Source organism: Bactrocera tryoni, chromosome 5 (assembly GCF_016617805.1).
Source record: "Bactrocera tryoni isolate S06 chromosome 5, CSIRO_BtryS06_freeze2, whole genome shotgun sequence".
Taxonomy (NCBI): Eukaryota; Metazoa; Arthropoda; class Insecta; order Diptera; family Tephritidae; genus Bactrocera; species Bactrocera tryoni.
The window spans coordinates 51,755,267-51,777,717 of record NC_052503.1 but is presented as its reverse complement, the minus strand read 5'-3'; the positions used below and the strand labels follow the sequence as shown (position 1 = coordinate 51,777,717).

The 22,451-nt window shown below is 43.3% G+C and overlaps 1 protein-coding gene across 1 annotated transcript; it reads left to right on the top strand.

The window, feature by feature from the left end:
• The first annotated feature begins 1,905 nt into the window (after window positions 1-1,905).
• On the top strand, window positions 1,906-21,422 carry LOC120778253 (acyl-coenzyme A thioesterase 13-like). Its single transcript, XM_040110021.1, has 2 exons — window positions 1,906-2,048; window positions 21,001-21,422. The coding sequence occupies exons 1-2, from the start codon at window positions 1,959-1,961 to the stop codon at window positions 21,340-21,342; spliced, it is 432 nt and encodes a 143-aa protein (XP_039965955.1). The 5' UTR covers window positions 1,906-1,958; the 3' UTR covers window positions 21,343-21,422.
• Window positions 21,423-22,451: the final 1,029 nt, after the last annotated feature.

Below are 22,451 nucleotides of genomic sequence, written 5' to 3'. Positions count from 1 at the left end.
AATATTCGCGCATTTTTACGTAGAATTTTCGAGCATTACCCCTGTCTGCCAGCTTGTCAAGCTTTTCATACTTGCCCATTTCGGCCTCTCTCTTTTTCTGTCTACAGATGTGTCTCGCTTCACTCTTCCACTCCCGTTATCTATCCTATCCCGCACGTGTTGTGGTCAATCGTAACGCTGCGAGGTAGGCAGTCTGTTTTCTCTTCGCTGCGACACGGTACGAGAAGCAGATGTTCTTTTGCATTTTCCAAAAATCAATGGTTTCGGTTGCAGCTGTACGTAAGGATGCTGAATTGTTTTCCCACAGTTCCCTTACATCGCGTTGTTGAATAGTGCTCGCAAACATCAGGTGCGAAAGACTAGTAGAAAATCGCTTGACTGTCTGTTGATTGGTGGTTTTTCGATCCGGAGATAGCCAGGTGGCTTGATGAATTTTCTTATGCTAGAATCTAGTACTACTGATAACCATATTTCGAGCTCCGGCGATGTCGAACAGCCTCGACCGATTTGAGGATGTTTCGTCGTGGAGGCTGAATTTACCGACTGTAGTGCCAAAGATACCTTCTTTGCCCATCCTGGCGTTAAAGTCGCCAAGCAGCAATATCTTGAAGAACTTCGCTTTGATGAGGATTGGAGCTAGACGTTCATGCGCCAAGGTGAATGGCAGTATTCGGCGACGGAGTCTCTCTCCCATCACGAATGCCACCCCAAATTTACGCTCCTTTATATGACCACGTAGTAAATGCCACAAGGACCTACTCGTCTCAGTCTTTGTCCCGTTCACCGCATTTCTTGAACGGCGGTGATGTCAGCCTTTATTTTCACGAGGACATCAACCAGCTGGGCAGCGGCACCTTCCCAATTAAGGGACCGGACATTCCAGGTGCATGCCCTTAAATCGTAGTCCTTATTTCTCAGCGCACAACCTTGTGGAGGGGATGTTTCGCCTTCTCACTTTAGCTCGCCTTCAAACGGATGTTCTTAGGCTACTCAGAGGATACTTGGTCAAAGACCGGAAGTCGTGGCTGCTTGAGTCATATGTAAAAGAATCGCTTCTTGCCACTCCCAAGTGAATGGCGATCAGAGAACTATCCTCACTTGCGTCAACTTCTACACATACACAGTGTTACAATACTAATATATTTTGCAAACAAAAAAAATAATATAGAAAGAAAGAATAACAAAAAGTGGTTTTACGCAAAAAAAACTTGACACACCGCGGTGATGGACCGACCAGGGTAATTTTTTTTGTAGCGCGACGTAAGGCCGCTAACGCAAAAAGTAAAAGTATTTTATGCGAAAAATCTTGGTACACCCCAGTGGGGGTAGCAAAAAAATTTTTTGCGAAAGGCAACTCCAAAGATCCTGTTTTGGGTATTATCTATTTTTTTAGTAAATTTACAAAATATGTCTATAAGGTAACTGAGTATTTGACACATTGCTACCTTTAGTTGTTTTAAAATAAATAGAATTGAACAATAACTTAATATTGATACAAAACAATTTTTGCAGTATATAATGTAGGAAATAATAAATATAAGTCTAAAATAAATTTTATATCAAAATAAATTGTACCGCAAATACTGGTAATTTTCAACTTCAAACGCAAATATCTCTAAAACTATAAGAGTCCCGTGGCTATAAATGTATATATTCTTGATATGGAGAATCTCCTTTATCCGACCATATCCAATTTATTCCCGATTTTCTGTGACGGTATACTAAGGTTTTCCCAAAAAATCGTTTTGTTATCACAAATATATATAATAATCAATCCTTTTTAAAAATTAAATCAATTTACTATTTCTGCGTTCGAACACGGTTTTATGTAACTATGAATGCCGGATGGATATGCAGTTTGGATTGGCCATAAAAGTATCATGATAACATTCATTGCCTGTCGATAACCGAGAAGGAGTCCAGTAAAGTTCAAGTAAATAAATACAAATATTGTAGAAATGGGGACACCCAAAAAAGGTGTCGATTTTATTAAAGCTATATCGAGCATAATATCTAAATCAACCGGGTTCGAAAGCACTTTGAAAAAGGTGAAGAGATTTTTCTAAATGGATGAAAATAGCTTGGCATCCCCGAGGTTGACAAGTTTTTTGTTTATGTAAATTCATGTGCTGTTTTTATTACTGATCGACGAGATGAGAATCTGACGAGTTGGTTTAGAATGCCGTACCAGGATTTCGGGAATAAAATGGGTATGGTCGGATGGAGAAGATTCTGCAGAAAACTTGTAGTTTTCGAGATATTTCCGTTTAAAGTTGAATATGACAACTATTTGGGCTGGGATTTAGAATAGCATCCCCGGATTTCGGGAATAAAATGGGTATCACTGGAAAGGCGCGGAAAATAAAGCTTTATTTACAACAAATATTAAAAAAATGAATATACCGAAACGTTATAGTGAAGTGTTAGTAAGTGAAAAGTGCACAATATAAGTGAAAAAGTTATTCACAATATACAAATTACTCAATTGTAAAAGTTATAAATTTTTCAACTTTAAATGCAAATATCTTTAAAACTATAAGTCAGCGGCAACTATATATATATATATTCGTGATCTGGAGAACGTCATACCTTTCCACTGATACCCATTTTATCCCCGAAATCCTGGGATGCTATTCTAAATTTTACCCAACTATTTGTATCGTATTTTTTCGATATAAAATTATTTTTACACTTTTACATCCGCTAACACATTTATTCGTTTATACACATTTATTTTATATTATATAATGCAAAAATTCTTTTAATTCGAGTTTTTACTTGTTCAATTCTATTTATTTAAGAATAACAAATGAGTTACACACTTAGAAATAATCAGTGTTACCAGAATAATATATTTTACAAACTTACAAAAATAAAATAGAAAGACAGATTATACCCCAATTACAGGAATCATAATCGTTGATTAACAAATTAAAGCTATAAGTCAGCGGCAACTATATGTATATACATATTTTCGGAATCTGGAGAACGTCAACTTTCCAGTGATACCCATTTTATTCCCGAAATCCGGGGATGCTATTCTAAATTTTACCCAAATTTAGTTCTACGTGGTAAAAAAATGTGTACACCAGGAAATGGACCGATTAGGGTTTATTTTTTTTTTAAGTACAAAAAGGAGTTCTACTCAAAAAAAGAAAATTGATACACCCCGGTTGGACTGACCAGGGTTATTTTTTTTTGAAGCGCGGCCCAAGCCCGCTCACGCCAAAAGAAGTTCTATACAAGAAAAATTTGATACACGGTGTTTGACCGATAAAGGTTAAGAAAACTTGGCACACCCCAGTGGCGGGTAATAAAACGAGTTTTTGCGATAGACAATTGAAAAATCTCTTTTTTCGGTATAATCTTTTTTCTTTTTTTGGTTCATTTACAAAAGAAGTCGATAAGGTAGCACTAATTATTTGACACTTTATAACTCTTTCGTTATTGTTAAATAAATAGAATTGAACAATTAGTTAAGTATTGAATTAAAGCTATTTTCGCTTTATATAAGGTCAAATGAATTAGTGAAGTGTTAGTGGATATAAAAATGCAAAATATAGGTGTAAAATTAATTTCAAATCGTAAAAATTCGTTACTTAAATAGTGGTAATTTTTAGCTTTAAAAGCAAATATCTCGAAAACTATAAGTTTCCTCCGGATATAACTTGATATAGAGAATCTCCTCTATCCGACCATTTCCATTTTATTCCCGAAATCGTGGGACGGTTTTCAAAAGTGTTCCCAATCTGACTAAAATATAAATATAATAATATATATGCAAAACATTTTTATTTAACGAAATATATTCACAAAATTTGACATGGTTTATTTCTTGGTGCAATCTCCAAGAATTATAGCATATAGCTACCATACAAACTGACCGATCAAAGTTTGTAAGGAATCTCTCACTCGATATAATTTGTAGTCTGTTATTTTTACAAAACGCGGCTGTAGGCCGCCAATGAAGAAAGTTCATTTTTAAAACAAAGCTCAGTTTAAAATGAGTATTTGCAATATTTTATTTTTCATTTATTTGTTTAGTGTCATACTTTCTCGAGTCCCTATTTACAATACAATACTAAGCGAGATAACATGACCGATTTGAAAACCTTCAGTTCATGCAAGCGATAGTTTGTAATAGTAGATAGTAAATATTAAGATAAGATTGAAACTTTTTCCTTGGTAGGCTGAGGAAGTAGAAAGTGCTATAACTAAGCCGCAACTTAAGATGCAAAACTAAGGAATATCAACTGAATTCGGTTAAAGTGCATATATGTACATACATACATACTAATTATAATATTCCAATATAAATTAAGAACCAATCAAGACATCTTAACCAAACTTTCCCCTAATATAACCATCAGCCATCTATGTATTACCCAAAATTGGTCGAAATCGAGCCATAAATTTTCAAGCCACTAGGATATGGACCTCGATGTCAACATTTTCACTTTGTACCGTATATGTTGGTTATTTTATAAGAAATTTATGGTACACGTGTGTTGAACGCGAAAATAGCATTATATTGCGATAGTAATTGCTTTCCAGGCTGTTTTAACACCTGGCTTCGCTTGGAATATCCAATTGGCGCCACGCAGCGAAAAGAAGAAACGACTGGCGCGCTGTTGTTAACTCGGCTATAATCGCGTAAGCGGTGTCTACGCCAATTAAGAAGAAGAATTGCTTTCCAGCTATGTATTTTTTAATATTTTGGAATTTAAAACAAACAAAAATAATTATTTCTCATTCATCGTTAATCGTAACGTAGCGTCAGTATGTACATACATACATACATACATATGTATACTGCTTTGTAATTGTGGGGATGTTCGAATATCAATCACTGCGGCAAGAGCATTCAAGCAATTAATGTTTTTTACATTTGTTGAGCGCAAAACTTACAAAATCGGCATCAGCAAAATTTTAGTGAAAGAAAAAGTTAAGAAAAATTGCTTAGCAACTATCTATCAGTTAAATTCTGATTAACTCGACTAAGCCTTCTTTCGGTAAAGAACCTTATTTAACCGGTAATTAACTGACAGATGGCTATTACCCAGACATTGAAAAAACGACCCTTAGCTTCATACTTCTTTTTTTAACCAAGATTTTTCATTAAATTAAATCTCCATTGAGTCTGTATTAATCTAGACAAATAAAAATATTACTTTCAACATTACAACGACACCAAACTTACGGCCGATATTGTCAGGTTATGGCTACTTTATAACGCACCTAAACTACTGCCAACACCAGCACAATCACCAGTATGAATCCAATTGGACGTTATTGGAAAGTAATATGAAGAAGCCATACTTTTAATTTATGAGCGTAGACTTTTGGAGCTCTAATTTTTGATCCCCAAATTGAAATTTAAATTGTTTAATAAAAGTAAATACTTGTAGTATAACAAAAAATAAAACAGAAATAACGTATAGGATTTCGTGATAATTTTTATACTCTTGCAACCTGTTGCAACAGAGTATAAAAGTTTTGTTCACCTAATAGTTGTACGTATCAACTTAAACTAAGCGAGCTAAATATAGAGTTATATATATGTACGTATGTATATAAATGATCAGGATGACGAAAAAAGTTGAAATCCGGGTGACTGTCTGTCTGACCGTCCCCTCGTCCATGAAAGCTGTATCTAGATGAACCTTGGTATGCCGATTCCTTACTACAAAAAATATTTACGAGATGGGCGTTATCGGACCACTACCACGTTCACAAAACGCCATTATCCGAAAATCTATAAAGTGCCATAACTAAGCATGATAAGATATGGAACTGTAATTTCGCACAGGGGATCGCAGTAGGAAGGGCCACCTGTTAGAACATTTTTTTTTTAAAGTAGGTATGCTAGTATATTTCCTAAACCACTAAAGCTACAACAAGCAACTTTACCCATAACTCTCCTACTCTCCATATAACCCTACTGTTAAAACTACTAAGAGCGCGATAAATCAGCCGGAGTACAAATTGGACGATGGGCATGGCACCGCCTACTTTTTGGCGAAATCACATATCTCGGATCCCGATCGACCGATTTCGAATACATTTAGTACATGACATTCTTCTCATATTCCTATGTCACAGCGCGAAAATGGGCGAAATCGGATTATAACCACGTCTACTTCCTATAAACACAGTTTTATTCAAAATCAAGAAGCAATTAATATAAGGGAATGAAAATTTTCACTTAAAAGGCGACTCCCTATCGGTCGAGTTCTTCAATCTGCTGCTGGAGAAAATAATCGAGCAGGTACAATCTTCTATAAGAGTGTACAGCTGATGGCGTTCTGCTTTCTCCAGACCAGACTAAGGAGGCAAAGCAAATTGGTCTGTTAGTGAACGAGGGCAAGACGAAATATCTCCTGTCATCAAACAAACAGTCGTCGCACTCGCGACTAGTCTTCCACGTCACTGTTGCCAACGTCCGGTGTGACGAACAAAAACCTCTATAAGTCACTCATTATTCCCGTCCTGCTGTACGGAACGGAATTTTTATCCGGCCAAGGACTATCAACTCGGCAGAACTCTGCCGTTACAATAACAACAACATGATGAGTTGACGTTTCGAGTTTTCGACAGAAAGATTCTGCGAAAGATTTATGGTCACGGCGAACATCGCATTCGATGGAACGATGAGCTGTATGAGATTTAACTACGACGACATTGACATAGTTCAGCGAATTAAGAAACAGCGATTGCGCTGGCTAAGTCATGTCGTACGTATGGAAGAAAACACTCGAGCTCTGCAAGTATTCGACGCAGTACCCGTCGGGGGAAGTAGGAGAAGACATCCACTCTGTTGGAAAACCAAGTGGTGAAGGACCTGGCTTCGCTTGGAATTTCCAATTGACGCCACTTTGCGAAAAGAAGAAACGACTGGCGCGCTGTTGTCGGCTCTAAAAAACTTTCTAAACACGTGAAATAAAATAGATTTTTGGCAACTCGAAGTCTTTTTCTATTTTGTTCTTGAAACAGCACGAATGATTGCCGACCGCTACGTAGTTCATGGTCCACTCTTTCAGCCCTGAGGGATCGTGGATTGTTCGACGTCTTCTAGTAGCTTTGTATTATTGACTGTGTCCATCAAGTGTGGCTTTTGACAAGTGCAAGGCAAATGCTAAGGCTTTTGGAGGTGCCGTGCACTCTTCTGAAGTCATCTTAATGTTGTGCTAGACTGAGTTGGTGAGTGACTGAGGGAGTAGCAAAGCCAAAAGTGTCTTCACAGCTGGGGAGAGGATAGTTATCGGGACATGAAAATTTTAATTAGCTCTGCTCTCATACCGCTCTCAATTTTTCGCTACCGCTATAACTACGCAGAGCACACCACTTAATTTTGACAATTGCTACAGCTATATTTTTTCAACCAACAAAACTGCGAGCAGAGCAGAGCACATACTTTTACAATGTTATGCTATGGCTATGCTACGGCTCCCGTCAAAGGGAAAACGGTAGCAATAGCAAAATGAAATACTACGGAAGTAGCGTAGCTTTAACGCTGGTAACATTTCATAAATTCTTTTGATTACATTTTATTATTAACCATACTTTACAATTTATGCTAAATTAATTATCTTTATCAGCGGTAACAAGTCCATCTGTTATAGTGCTGTCATTATATCCCCTCTTGGGATTTCAAATCACCTACCGTGTCATCTATATATTCATTCCCCACTTGGGGATCGGACTTATCTCCTCTTGAGTCGTCCAAATCAACTTTATTTCGTATTTGTCTGTTTGGCAATGCCCTCAAAAATTCATCTGGATATTTAAATTGATTTTGCTTATGATAATAATTTTAAAAAACTTCTATCTCTGTATTTAAATGTTTTCTGTTTTTTTTCGGTGACCGATTCTTTTCTCTTTAGCAACACATGATCTCCTACGTTATATTTTATTATTTTTGCCTTATTCTTATCAAACCTAAGTTTGTCATAACGAGCATTAATTTCCATATTTTTCTTTGCTTGTTATCTTAAAGATTCCCTATCAATTAAATTATCCTCTTCTTCACCTATTAGCAATAAGCATAAAGGTCTGCCCTGGAGACGATGAAATAATTGCGTCAAACACTTTAAGTGTGTTGGTGTCGTCGGCTCTCGTCGGCTACACATACGCTACACCGACCTGTTGTCGGCTCTGTTTGATGAAAATCAAAAATTTTTGATATTTCTATTTGACGGACGATAATTTGATCGCCTCCACTCATGTTTGACAAGCAATCCAAGATTTCAAGCTGAGAGGACACAGAAAAATGAAGCGAATTGAAATTGAATTGACACAGAAAAATGAAGTGAATTGAAATAAGTCTGAAATTTTAAAATAAATAAAATAAAGTAAAATCAAATAAAATAATGTATAATAAAATCAAATTAATAAATGAAATAAAATCAAATAAAATATAAAATCAAATAAATAAAATAAAATAAATAAATAAAATAATAAAAACACATGCCAATAACAGATAATCACCCGACGCTGACATGATGACCGTTCGCTACGACCTCAAAACTAAACTGATATTTGACTAACACATATGCACTGTTTGACGCAATTATTTGATCGTCTCCAGGGCATTTAACTTCTCTACCGATTAGCATTTCTAATGGGCTGACTTTTGTGACTCGATAGGCCATACAATTCATTACCAACGGTTAAGGCAAGATCCACGATCTCTGACTGGTTTTGACGGCGTGCTCATTATATGTTCTACCGTTTGTACTGCTCGCACTTGCAGCAATTAAGTATAGCTAATTTTTTTTTTTTATTTTGAGAAGGACAAAATTCATGCTATTATTCGAGTAGGCACATCAGACAAAGGCTATTATTCGAGGAGGCACAACGACACTTTAACGGTTTTGATAGAAGTTTCAGTGCTAATATGTAAGGGGTAATGAAAAAATTTTGTGAACGCATCTCTCAAAACAATTGCGTACTCATTGAAGTATTTTTTTTTTACTTATCTTCACCTTTATGTCTATATGCACGGCAATTTTCCAACTGGTGGCTTAGCTAATTTACAGGTGATATAGTTCTCGACAAATCTACGAACCTAGTTAGACAACGTTCTTTCCAATCTAAATGCTCTAGGGATTACGGAAAAACATTTCTTTTTATCGTTTCTTTGTATTTTTCTATATAAAACACATTTTCTCAATTTATCGGTTTTATGTGAATTTTCTGGCAATTCATTAGCTTAGCTGATAACTTGACTACCTCAGGATCACGTTATTCAGATACTAGCCAATTATCATTCACCTCAGTCAATTCGACCCATTTTTCAACTTTTTTTCACACTTCTACATTCTTTAATCTACACGTGATCAACTGCCGTCCACCGCAGTCTATGCGAAAGCGAGCTAATAAGTAAACTCACTCTAGCTCACATACACACGCACACTATATAATGGTTTTACACTCATGTAAGAATTAGGAAGCGCCCTTGTTGCACTACTGTTACTGTTCCACTTCCCTTCACTATATATTTGCGACCTAAGCGCACTTCTTTCGATGGTGTAGTAATTTTGTTCGCTTCTCATTTTTCATACACTTAATTTTTATTTGTTACGATCTCGCACCTACCCTGCACTGCGTTTAAATCCCTAACACTATAATGGGTTAGGATTCCAATTCGAATCAACGTTCGGATTCAGGCAAATCAATTTCGAAATTACTAACCAACCATAATTTTCACAAACACCAGTACGCATTCAGTACATTGCAAACACTAACAAAACTCTCTTTTACTAATGAACAACCAGCTGCAGACTCATAGCAAAATTGAATTTACCACAACCTTTGGCGAAACTAAAGTGCAAATATCTACACGCTTCTCATAGTTTTTCTCGTTCGTTCGTTCCGCTGGTCCGGAATTTAGGACATTTCCCATTTCGTTGCACTTCAAACATCGCATATTGGACCGATCTTTCGCTCAATAATTACTGGTCCTGTTCTGATTGTATGTTTTGCGTTCTTTCCCATTTTTAGTACATCGTCTTCCGTATTACGCTTCTTAAAAGCGTGGGCCTACAGTTGTTGTTGTAGCTCGTTGCGGCTCGTTGTCATCCAACAAACTGTTGTCGATTTAAGCCATGTGTGCCAACGCTACCTACACTGTGATTTCCTCCAAGTCTTTATTTTTCCACTTGGACATGAATGATGTAACAATTCGGCTACCATATTCTGCAAACCCTTCTCCATACTTAGGACGCCCATTTAAAACGTTCAATTAAATGTTGTTGTCTCCATTCCCACAAAGCGTTGAATGAACAAGTCCTTAAATTGTGTCCAGGTTATGCCTGCGAAACTTATTTGCGATAACCATTGTGATAAGCTGCCGTCTAGCGCCTTACTTAAGGCTATAACAAGTGAGCCGCCTTCGAGGGTATTCCATCGAAAATTAAGTCCACCGTTGTTTGCTACCGGTCTTGGTACATGGACTTGATTATGTCCATTAGATTCCGATTCTGCGAATCAAGGGCTGCGAGGATCTGGCACGAACCTTCACTTGTAGGATTAGCCGATCCCACTTCTGATATCGGTTGTTCACAGATGATTCCATTATGTTGTTTATTTATCTATTATCCTACTTTAGCACAAGAACTTCCAATAACTTCTATTTATATTTATATTAATATAGCACAGCAAGTTCTGCTCCTATCGATGTCACTTTTCGAACTGATTCTGCGAGGACACAGCGCCTAATTATTGCGCACTCCTTCATTATTCTAAAAGTATCTAACGGTTCCTGCTTAATTTCTCTCTGTTCGCAGAATACGATCAGACCTCACTCAGTAACAGTTTCGCCGCGATCAAAGTGGAAAGGACCATATATCTTTTGCAGAACCTTTCTCTCGAAAACTCGGAACGTCGACTCATCAGTTGTTGTCACCGTCTATGCCTCTGCACCATATAGCAGGACGGAGATAATCAGTGACTTATAGAGTTTGGTTTTTGTTCGTCCAGAGAAGACTTTACTTCTCAACTCCCTACTCAGTTCGAAGTAGCACCTGTTGGCAAGAGTTATTCTGCGCCTGATTTCCAGGCTGACGTTGTTGGTGGAGTTTATACTGGTTCTAAGATATTCGAAATTCAGACTATTAAGAAAGTTAAGACTGTCAACAGTCACGTGAGAGCCAAGTCGCGAGTGCGACAACTGTTTGTTTGATGACAGGAGATATTTCGTCTTGCCCTCGTTCACTGCCAGACCCATTTGCTTTGCATCCTTGTCCAGTCTGGAGAAAGCCGAACTAACGGCGCGGTGTTGAGGCCAATGATATCAATATCATCGGCATACGCCAACTGTTCTTTTGCACTTTCCGAAAACCAATGGTTTCGGTTGCAGCTGTACGTAAGGAGTTTGAAATGCCGTCCCACAGTTCCCTTATACAGAGTTGTTGACGAGTGCCCTCAGAGAGCAGGAGTGCAAGCCGAGTAGAAAATCGTTCGGCTGTCTGTTGTGATTGCAGCTTCTTGACGTCGAACCTTCCTTGTGTTTGTTGGCGTGAGTTTTTTGCTGCACAGAGGCGGGTGCAAATCTTAGCTTTAACAAGATAGTGGTCCGAGTCGATGTTAGGACCTCTGAGCGCACGCACATCTAAAACACTGGAGACGTATCTTCCGTCTATCACAACATGATCGATCTGGTTGGTGGTTTTCCGGAGACAGCCTGGTAGCTTGATGAATCTTTTTATGCTGGAATCTAGTACTAACCATATTTCGGGCCCCGGCGAAGTCGATTAGCCTCAACCCAATTGAGGATGTTTCGTCGTGGAGGCAGAATTTACGTTACGTTTCGTTAAAGTCGCCAAGCATGATTTTGACATCGTGGCTCCAAGTGCACTCCAAGCGCTCATAGAAGGCATCTTTGGTCATATCGTCCTTCTCTTCCGTCGGGGCGTTGGCGCAAATCAGCGATATGTTGAAGAACCTCGCTTTGATGCGGATTGTGGCTAGACGTTCATTCACCGGAGTGAATGATTCTACTCGGCGACGGAGTCTCTCTCCCATCACGAATCCAAAACCAAACTTGCGCTCCTTTATACGGCCACTGTAGTAAATGCCACAAGGACCTACTCGTCTCTGTCCTTGTCCCGTTCCCCGCATTTATTAAACGGCGGTGATGTCAGCCTTTATTTTTGCGAGGACATCAATCAGCTGGGCAGCGGCACCTTCCCAATTAAGGGACCGGACATTTCAGGTGCATGCCCTTATATCGTAGACCTTATTTCGTTTGCCATGGTCGTCATCAAAAGGGGGGGCTCTTATCCGAGGCTGTCGATTAGTTTTCATTGGTACTGTTTTTTACGTAGCGGATAACGAACCCAGCGCACAACCCTGTGGAGAGAATGTTTCGTCTTTTCACCTTAGCTCGCCTTCAAACGTATGTTCTTAGGCTACCCAGAGGATACTTGGTCAAAGACCGGAAGTCGTGAGCTTCTTGAGCCATATGTAAAAGAATCGTTTCTGGGCACTCCCAAATGAGTGGCGATCAAAGAACCTTTCTCACTTGTGTGAACTTCTACACATGACTCCATCCTCCTTCAGACATTTCTACTTACTATAATTAGGTTTGATTCTGTTAGAAAATACCCTCAACAGGGCGATAGACAACTCAACTCTCTGTGCTGGGCGATACTGTGTCGTAAAGAACAATTTGGTATTCTGTTGTTAAACGCAGCTATACGCGCTGTTACAAATAGATAGATAGATAGATAGATAGGATTATTGAGGTTCTGCACCGCGACCTAGGGTCTATTGTGCCCTCTCCTGTATCACATGACCTCCTAAAGCCCCAGCAGTCTGAAAAATTCCAGTAGTTTGCCGGGCGCTAGTGAGGTGATGTGATCCCTGCTAATAAAGATGGAATCCAGGGCCTTAAGCCTTTTTCCACAGATTGCTGTGCAATCTAGGATAAGGTGTGCTGGTGTTTCCTGTTCCAGGTCGCAGAACCGGCAATTAGCACAGGAGACCATGCCCATGTTGGACAGGTGCTTCCTGAGCTTGCAGTGCCCTGTGTAGACTGCGACGAGGATTCGGAATTTCTCACGGGGGAGGTTAATTAATTCCTTAAACCTGGAGAGGTTATATCCTCCTAGGAGCAGCTTGGCGTGGCGCATACTTGCTGCCTGCCGCCAGTGCCGCTCCCTATCCTCTCTCTCCTCCGTGCGGAGCAGCTCCTTAAGAGTGTGGGGTCCTACTGCTACGAACGGCTCTGGTCCCCACATCTTGGACGCTGCCGCCGTGCGGGCCAGCTCGTCTGCCTCCTCGTTTCCTTCTACTCCCTTATGCCCTGGTACCCAAATTAGGTGCACCCGGTTGCACAGGGACAACGTCCGGTGTGTTTTACGTGGGCACCTGCTGACGACAGCCTTACTCCACGGCGCTCAAAAGCACAGCGGATCAAATCAATGCGTTGATCAGCGCCCTGAGAATGCTAAGCATTTTCAGTACCAATTGGCAGTGTGGAATGGACACACTAACCACCTTGGTAGGGTTCGAGGCCCATCTAAAACCTCTGCCGTGCTTTGGGTCCGGCACCCGGTTGCAATGCAACTCCACATTCAACTGACAAAGTCAGTTCTTCCCGCGATTTGGGTTTTAACCACAACCACCACGATACTCCCCGAGGGGCCAGTCCGCACGAGCAGGTTGGAGCGAACTCCAAGGGCTCCTGCTCCCCGTGGTACCAGAATTAAGTCTCCGGTCAGACCTCGTAGCCGAAACTACTACCAGTTGAGCTTCCATACGGCTCTGGACTGGTGGCCAGGGGTTGGACCCCATACACACATCCCTTACACACACCAATCATACAGAAACTAAAACCCTAATTTCCAGCTAACCGCCTTCGCCGCTTAAATAATTCACGCGCATACGACCCTAGCTGTTCGGTATTCCGACTAGTGGAGATCACACCACTAACATCTAATCGTCCATCAGTCCAGCTAATCCCCATACCACCCAGATCCCTAATGTCCGAGTACATCGGGCACTCCGCAATCAAATGCGACCAATTTTCTAACCCCGCCCCACAAAAACACCCCGACGTATCCGAAAGGTGCCTCTGATGCAAAAATGCATTCAGAGGCCCATGCCCCGTAAGCAGGAAACCCAGACTCAGACAAAATCTGAAGTCTGGGTTATCCACAACGAACCCCACGTCCCGAATGTACTCGTACGTCACTCGGCCGTTAGGACTATTGTCCCAACGTTCTTGCCACCTACACCTAACCCTATCATCTAGGAGCCTCTTGCTCCCTAGATATCCCTCCCTCTGCACATCATCGTCAGAAATCCAGTCATTCCGCAGCAATGACACACTCAAGCCCCTTCTTAACCTGAATGCAACAGCACGCTGTATGACAATCAGGTCAAGAGGGGGTGCACCTAACAAGACCTGCATCGCATCCGTTGAGACAGTGCGACATACAGGCAAACAAGCAAGCATCATGCAACGCTGGATTGAGAGGAGTTTTTGAGAACCCCAGACAGTCGTGGCTGTCTCCCACCATACAGGGGCTCCATAAGTGGCACACACAAGTGGCCACAAACAAGCCACGATATATGGTGCGGACAGCACGACGTCCGAGACCCCAATCGCTCCTCAAAATCCGTCGTATTTTGCCTACAGTTGCCTGCAGTTGCTCCTTTACATTCGCTAAATGTGGAGTAAAACACATCCTTTCACTCATGGTCAGTCCCAGATATTTGACTTGCGTCACGTATCTGATGCTGACCCCATTCACACGGACAATCGGTGGACGACCCGATGACAATCTACCTTTCAGCAGCATTGTCACCGTTTTGTCCCTCGATATGTCTACCCCCACACCTAAACCCCAAGAATTAACAATCTCTAAGAGATCTCCTCCCGCCCGCTCTAATTCAGACCTCGAGCGACCTTCAACCATAAGAAGAAGGTCGTCCGCATACGCACAACACTTACAGAGTGGCTAGAGCTGCCCAAGCAGAGTGTCCATCATAAGGTTCCATACATATGGACCACAGATGGAACCCTGCGGGCAGCCACGAACAACTCCGATCTCCACACTCCCATTCATGCCGACAAGAGAGGCTTTTCTGTCCGAAAAATAACTCCGCCAAAGAGTAATTTCCGGACAGCCAAGCTCCTCCAGCCGTTGCACCACTCTATCCCAGCTTAGGTAATCAAACGCCCCCTTGAAGTCAACAAATATGCCAAGGACATACTTGTTGACATTCTCCCTAACTACATTCTGAACATAGAATCACGCATCCTCTATACTGCGTCCTTTCCTGAACCCAAACTGCCTATCCGGACACAAGCCCCGCGTTAGCTCCTGAAGCCGTTCCACCATGACTCTTTCCAGCACTTTTCCAAGTACTGGGAGGAGACTGATGCCCCGATAAGATCGAGGATCGCTCCTGACTTTATCAGGGGACTTCAGGAGAGGAACAACCCTAGCACTTTTCCACTCGCGTGGAAAGTATCCCTTCCAGACGCACTTATCATAAATGGCCTCCAGGTATTCCGGAATGAACTTCCATAAGCTTTTACACATCTCACCGTTCAAACCATCAAAACCTGGGGACCGTTTAGACCTAACCAGGCCAAAGGCGTACCCCAACTCCCCATCATCTAATGGAGGGACAGGCACCTCTTGTGCTTGAGGTACCTGCACCTCCGACCTAAGAGAAAGAACGCACCTAACAGAACCCCCGCACACTCTCTCCACGACGACAACAGAGTGTCACCGACGCGAAGAGAGGTGATATCTTCCCTCCTACGACCCCGGCAGATCCTATAGACCTGACCCCAGGGGTCGTTCCTATTCTCTCCCACAAAGCTCCTCCACTCTTCCTCTTTGCTTTTCACCAGCATCTCCTTGTATTCCCTATCCGCACAACTAAATTCATACCTAAGCTGGGACAGCCTATCAGAATTGGACCGTCGGGCGCGTTGAAACTTTCGCCTCAATCGCCTGACAGTCCTCCTCTTCAAGGTCAGCTCACGCGTCCACCACTTGATTTTACTAACCTTAGAACAGTCATACCTACGAAAAACCCTATCATTCACCCCCCAAACTACCTCATAGAGACGAGTAATTTGCGTCCACCCCCAACTCCTCAAACTCACTAAGCGGTATACAAAATACCGCTTCCCTAACCGAGAGGCCATATTGGTTCCAGTCAGTACCAGAGGTACGCCATCGCCGCCATGGACTCACATAAGGCAAAGGAGGGGATCGAGGAGTAACCATAATTTGAATCAAATTATGATCACTCAATCCCCACCCCCCCCTAACCTCCCATCTAAAGCTAAAAGCCCTACTTGCTGCCTCATTCATAAGCGTCACGTCATTGTCACTTACGCCCCCAGGCCCATAAAACGTATACCATTCACTTGGCTCATTCAAAATGTGGAGGCCTTTAGCCACCACCCATTCGCTTAATGCCTCGCCTCGACTGTGGCTTTGGTATCCAGACGAATGCCGGGATACCTTACTAAACCACATCGAGGACGAGGCAGTCGCATCCAGCCCTAGGATAAATGGACTGCTACTCGCAAGTAGTAGCAGCTTATCCATGTAGCCCAGGTAGGGCTCTAGGGGCTCGCTATATTTACAATAAATACTAGCTACAATCATCCTACCGAACTCCCCTTCTAAAGCTACACATATACCCAGTTGTGAAGAATCCACAACTACGCAATCGTAGTGTGGATTATTCACAACTATTGCAGCGTTAGCTCTAAGGTCAGTGAAGACCTTAAAACCCCCAGGAAGACCCCGAACCACACCACTGGTGGCGTAGGGCTCCTGGAGTAGAGCAATACTGCACCCGCCCTCAACCATGCTATCCCCCAACTCACACATTACGGCATAAGAGCCCTGACAGTTGAGCTGGATAATCCCTCCCATCAGTGTCTGGCGATGGCGCGCTCCACAAGGCCACAATATATAGGGCAGACAGCTGACATCATAAGATGCCCAGCTGGTCTACCCTTAAACTCACAGTTGCGACAATGGGGTGCATTGACGCAACTGGCAGCTTTGTGGCCTTCTTGACCGCACCTCCGACAGACATCTGCTTTGGCCCTACACTCAGCCACCCGATGATCGAATCCCATACACCGGAAGCAGCCAGCGACGGGGCTATCCGGTCGCACCCGGAAGTAGAACCACTTTATGTAGCACCGACCCTTCTCCAAGAGGGCGGACATTAACTTGTCCGTACCCTCCAGGACAACGTTGGTGCTACCGTCAGCGGCCACCTTCCAGGGACGACTGACCATCCTCACGTCAGTCCTCTGGGACGCCGGGCTGAAGTCCTTGAGGTTCAGCCGGAGTAGATCTTCCATGAATTCCTCATGGGAGATCTCCGTATGGACCCCCTGGACCACCACCCGGCGACCCAACCTTCGGTTGACAGAGACGTCCAACCCCACCTCCCCGAATTTCTTGTTATTCGCAACTTTCTCCCTCTCAAGAATAGAGGGAGTGCGAATAACCGCCCCACCACCCTTAATCGGTCTAAGGTCATGGACCCTCACACCAAGTGAGGGACCCACCTCCTTGACCACCTTCTTAATGACTTCCTTAGAGGAAGTTGTGGGAACTTTACTCCTCACCACGACCGACCAGGTCTCCACCGGCTTCGGCATCACCGGTGTGATCGCATCCAGCACAGGTGCTGGAGGCGCAGGCATCGGTGCCGACGGAGCCGGCATTGACCTGCTCGGCGTCGAGGGGTGGCCCCCACAACTTCCCCTAAGGGCATCTACCTGACCGCGAAGATGGGCATTTTCGGTAATTACCGTCATCAGGAGCGCCTCATACTTTGAGGCAAGCTCCAACAGCCCCTTCGCGGTCTCCCTCTCAAAGCCCTTGGCCTCAAATACCAGCTCATTGAGCTCCCCGGTGATACGCTTTGCAGCCGCCACATGGCTGACTGCCCCACCCCCAACAACAACTGCCCCCCGCGAATACTCCCGCTTTTTTGAGGCCTCTTTGGCACGCTCGGCACCCGTTTCTTTGCCAACCGTCCTTGACGGTTGAGCAACTGTTCTACCTGTGGAGGCCACGTTGGCACTCCCGCCACAACTCCCGCTCCCTCCCTCGATTTCCCCTACATGACGCGGCGACCCTGTGCGCGTAACCGCTTTCTCGGTGGTGGCACTCCCACCACAACACCCGCTCCCTCCCACGACACCCCCTACGTTACGCGGCGACCCAGCACGCGTAACCGCCTTCTCAGCGGAGGCCACGTTGGCACTCCCGCCACAACTCCCGCTCCCTCCCGCAATACCCCCTACGTTACGCGGCGACCCAGCACGCGTAACCGCCTTCTCAGCGGAGGCTCCGTTGGCACTCCCGCCACAACTCCCGCTCCCTCCCTCGCTTCCGCCATCATGACGCGCTTTACTCCGCGGTGGCGACCTTACCGTCGTTCCCGCCACTTCCGCGTCGCCGCCCGACGTAGAGTCATCCACGACTGTGGAAGCGGCAGATTCTCCGCTTTCAGCGAGGACCTTCGTCCTCCTCTTCCGTCCTCGAGGCATCTCGCTCCCCAAACTTACCGCTCAATTGAACTGATTCGCTGGCGTACCACTAGCGTTGAAGGCTCACGGACAGAAAGGATTCTGGAGCAGATGCTCTCCAGGTGCGCGCGTCTGAACGCGCCGAAAAGTGCGACTCACGCAAGGGCCCGCTCAGTAACAGCGACCACACAAGCGGCCGATCATAGCGTGCTCGCGGTGGCACAGCCCACAACCCCAACCAGTGGTCGGGTTAAGGCCACTCAATTGGCCGCCGGCCGGACAAAGTCCCCGTAACGGTCCGGAGTCGACCGATGTGGCGCTGAGCCGAATCGCACGGTGGGCTAAACGGTAGTCGCTGTCTCCAACACTGGACAGACGCTCACACCCTTTGGGCAATCCTGTCCAGATCTTCCTGACACTGAGCCAACTAACCGCCAGATGCTCAGCACAGAACTACTGGCCGGCAGTCCAGTCAGCAAGAATGCCAACAACACGGAGCTACACTGAAACCGTGCGAAGCTTCCGCCACTAACAACAACGTGGATGACCACGTTGTCCGTATATACAGTAATTATAAAATTACTTACCGCTACTCCACACAAAAATGCACAAAATTGTGCAAAAATGTGTAACCACACAAAACTACTCGCGGTCACCGACCCTCGCTACTCGCGATCACACCAACAATTCAACCGAACCGCTATGCACACGCGCCAGGCAATAACGGTGCCAACCAAAACGCGTAAACAAATACCCGCACAAAAGAGAATCGCAAAAAATCGCAAAAAAAATCACCGAGAAAACACTTTAAATATCGCAACGATGCGCACGCACGTCTATCCGCGTCGACAGTCAACTAACGAATGTTGCACAGGGACAGGCGGTTTAGCCTTCCTATGCATTCTTCTACTAAAAGCGATTTGGTCTCGTACGATGAGATCGCTTTTAGTGCCGCTTGACTATCGCTGAGAATAGCTATGCGCTGGTTGCGATAGTTGCGGCTGAGGTTGATTTCAGCGCATTGACTGATGGCAAGAACTTCAGCCTGGAAAATGCTTGGGAAGCAGCCCATAGGTATGGATAGCTTGGTTCGCGGACCCGCAATACCTGCCCCAATGCCTTCCGGTGTTTTCGAGCCATCTGTGTACCACTGAATGGTACTGTCTTCCAGCAGTCTTTCCAGCGTGGAATCGTTCCACTCCTTCTTACTGCCTAGAGTTACTTTGAAATGCTTGTTGAAGTTTACTTTCCTTGTTGTGCCGTCTCTTGGGAGGAGGGCCAGCGGTGTGGTCTCCGCTTGAGCGTCCATCTGCCTGGAGGACATTATCTTCCCTCTCCCGCAGCCTTCTGCTGACATTAGCAGCATGGTGTGCTTTGCTGCTAGCTTGATCACCTTATGCAGCGGTGTGAGCTCTAATAAGACCTCCAGTGCCACTGTGGGGCATGTGCGCATTGCCCCCGAAGCACAGACACATGCAAGTCTTTGCAGCTTTGACAATCTCTGAATCACAGAGGACTGTGCTGCTTTGGTGGCCCAGGCAACCGCTCCATAGGTGACAATGGGCCTTACTATCATGGTATACAGCCATCTCATGATGTTTGGCTTGCATCCCCATGATCTGCCGGCTAGGCGTCTGCAAATCATAAGTGCTCTTGTTGCTTTGGACAGCGTTAAGTCCAAATGCCTGCTCCATTTTAGTGTTGAGTCTAGGGTGACGCCAAGGAATTTGACCTCCCTAGACATTTCCACCTCTGCGCCTCCAATTGTTAGGGTCCTCAGGCCCGGAAGAGATCTCCGCCTAGTGAATGGGATCACGGTGGTTTTTGCTGGGTTGATGTTTAACCCTACCGTGTTACACCATTCCTTCGCCAATTTTAAGCCCCTTTGAACAATGTCACAGAGAGTGTTCTCAAATCTTCCCCTCGCCATTATGACAATGTCGTCCGCGTACCCTTGACAGCGGATTCCATTGCTGGTGAGCAACTCGAGTAGTTCGTCTACTATCAGGCTCCAAAGCAGAGGGGACAGTACTCCACCCTGTGGGCAGCCCCTCGTGGTGCCAAGACGAATTTTACTTCCTCCAACTGTTGTTTCTGCAACCCTAGTGCGCAGAAGGGCTTCCGTCCATCTGCGTATCGAGGGATTTGCGTTCCTTCTCTCGAGTGCCTTGATGACGCTAGTGTGAGACGCGTTATCAAAGGCCCCCTCGATATCAAGGAAGGCGCAGATCGCAACCTCGCCATTATCCAGCGAATCCTGCAGCTCAGACGCGAGTTGGTACAGAGCGGTATTTGTAGATCTACCTGCCCTGTGCCCGTGTTGTCCGGCATGTAGGGGTGCAATCTTCAGCGCTATTACCCCTAATATCTATTAAAAGAATTCCATTTACAAACGCACATTTGGATATTCAAGTACTAACCCCTTTTATCTCTCCTAATGTCTAAAATTAGTCCCTTTTCTTTTCAAGGTTCAAATAATCGACGGAGCTGACGGTAAATGCACTGCGGAATTCAAGGTAGCTCCTGAACATCTCAATCGTGGTGGAACTTTACATGGCGGCTTCACAGCTACAATCGTGGATATGGTGACCACGTACGCTTTAATGTCAAAGCCTTGTAATCCCGGTGTATCAGTTGATTTACATGTCACTTACTTAAAAGCTGCTAAAGAAGGAGACACAATACTAGTTTCTGCAAATACAATAAGAGCGGGCAAAAAACTAGCTTTTATTGAATGCGTTTTAATGCAGAAAAGTGACGGAGCCATTGTAGCCAAAGGAGGTCAAACGAAATTTGTGGAATCTCTGTAGTACTAATACTAAAACTTTTGGAGTCGCTGGATGGTTAAATAAAAGTCACTAATTTTTAGTATAACTATTCACTTATTTAATTAAATATGATTTTAATAATAACTTATTTAATTTGGCCTAGTAAGACTTCAAGCTGTACAGTTCATAAATTTGTGGCCCTGAAAAGTTTGCATTGATTACGTAAATTTGTAACTTATGCTTCATTTAGTCACCGACGTGCCGCACTTCTGCAGTGATAACGTTGTTGTTATAGTATTCATTTGAGTAATTGTTGAATTGTTTCAATGCAAATGAAAACTCACCACCGCTTCTACTGTCCTTACGTGGATATTTGAGCAAATTGAGTTATTTTTTCCGTTGAAACGAGTTAGCTTTCGTATTGAGATTGCTCTCTAAAAAGCAAGGTTGCCAGTCTAGATATTTTGTACTAATTAAAAAATAAATTTGAATTTATTTGAAATATTCTTAAACTAACTGAAATTACAGTCAATTATAAATAGTTAGGCAATTTTGAACAATTGAATTTTAGTTTTGATGTTTTAAGTTATGAAAAATTATAATTGAAAAGCTTGAGGTGTGCAAAAATATATATGCAAATTGAGCAATGGCAAGTGCTTTATTCTAAAATGTTTATTAATTATTCTAATTTCTGTGCAAAGCGCTCTGACATATTTCATATTATTGCTACTGTTATAAACTTTCCAATTTGTTAGTGCGAGCACACATTGTTTTTATTTGTTTATTTTCTCTGTTTATATTCAATTTTGCCCCTTTTTTATTGCTGTGTTTCCCAAACTTGTGGCTTTTATTGCAAACTTCTCAAAATGGCAATGTCGCATGTTTATATGCAATAGATTTTGCGACAAAATTGCAACAATGCAAGATTATTTTCAGCGGCATTCATAACATTTTGTCGCAAATAAAAATCAGCTGTTTACTCTTTACTCGCGTTTTGACTTCTTCGCTGTAAAATAAAAAACGAAACTACATTTAAACATAAAATTAAATTAATTAATTTTTTCAAAGTGAGTTAATAGAATATTTATAGAAAAAACGATCTCGGATAATTGAAGAATAGCTGACTTAGTGCAATATTGCATGGAGCGCAC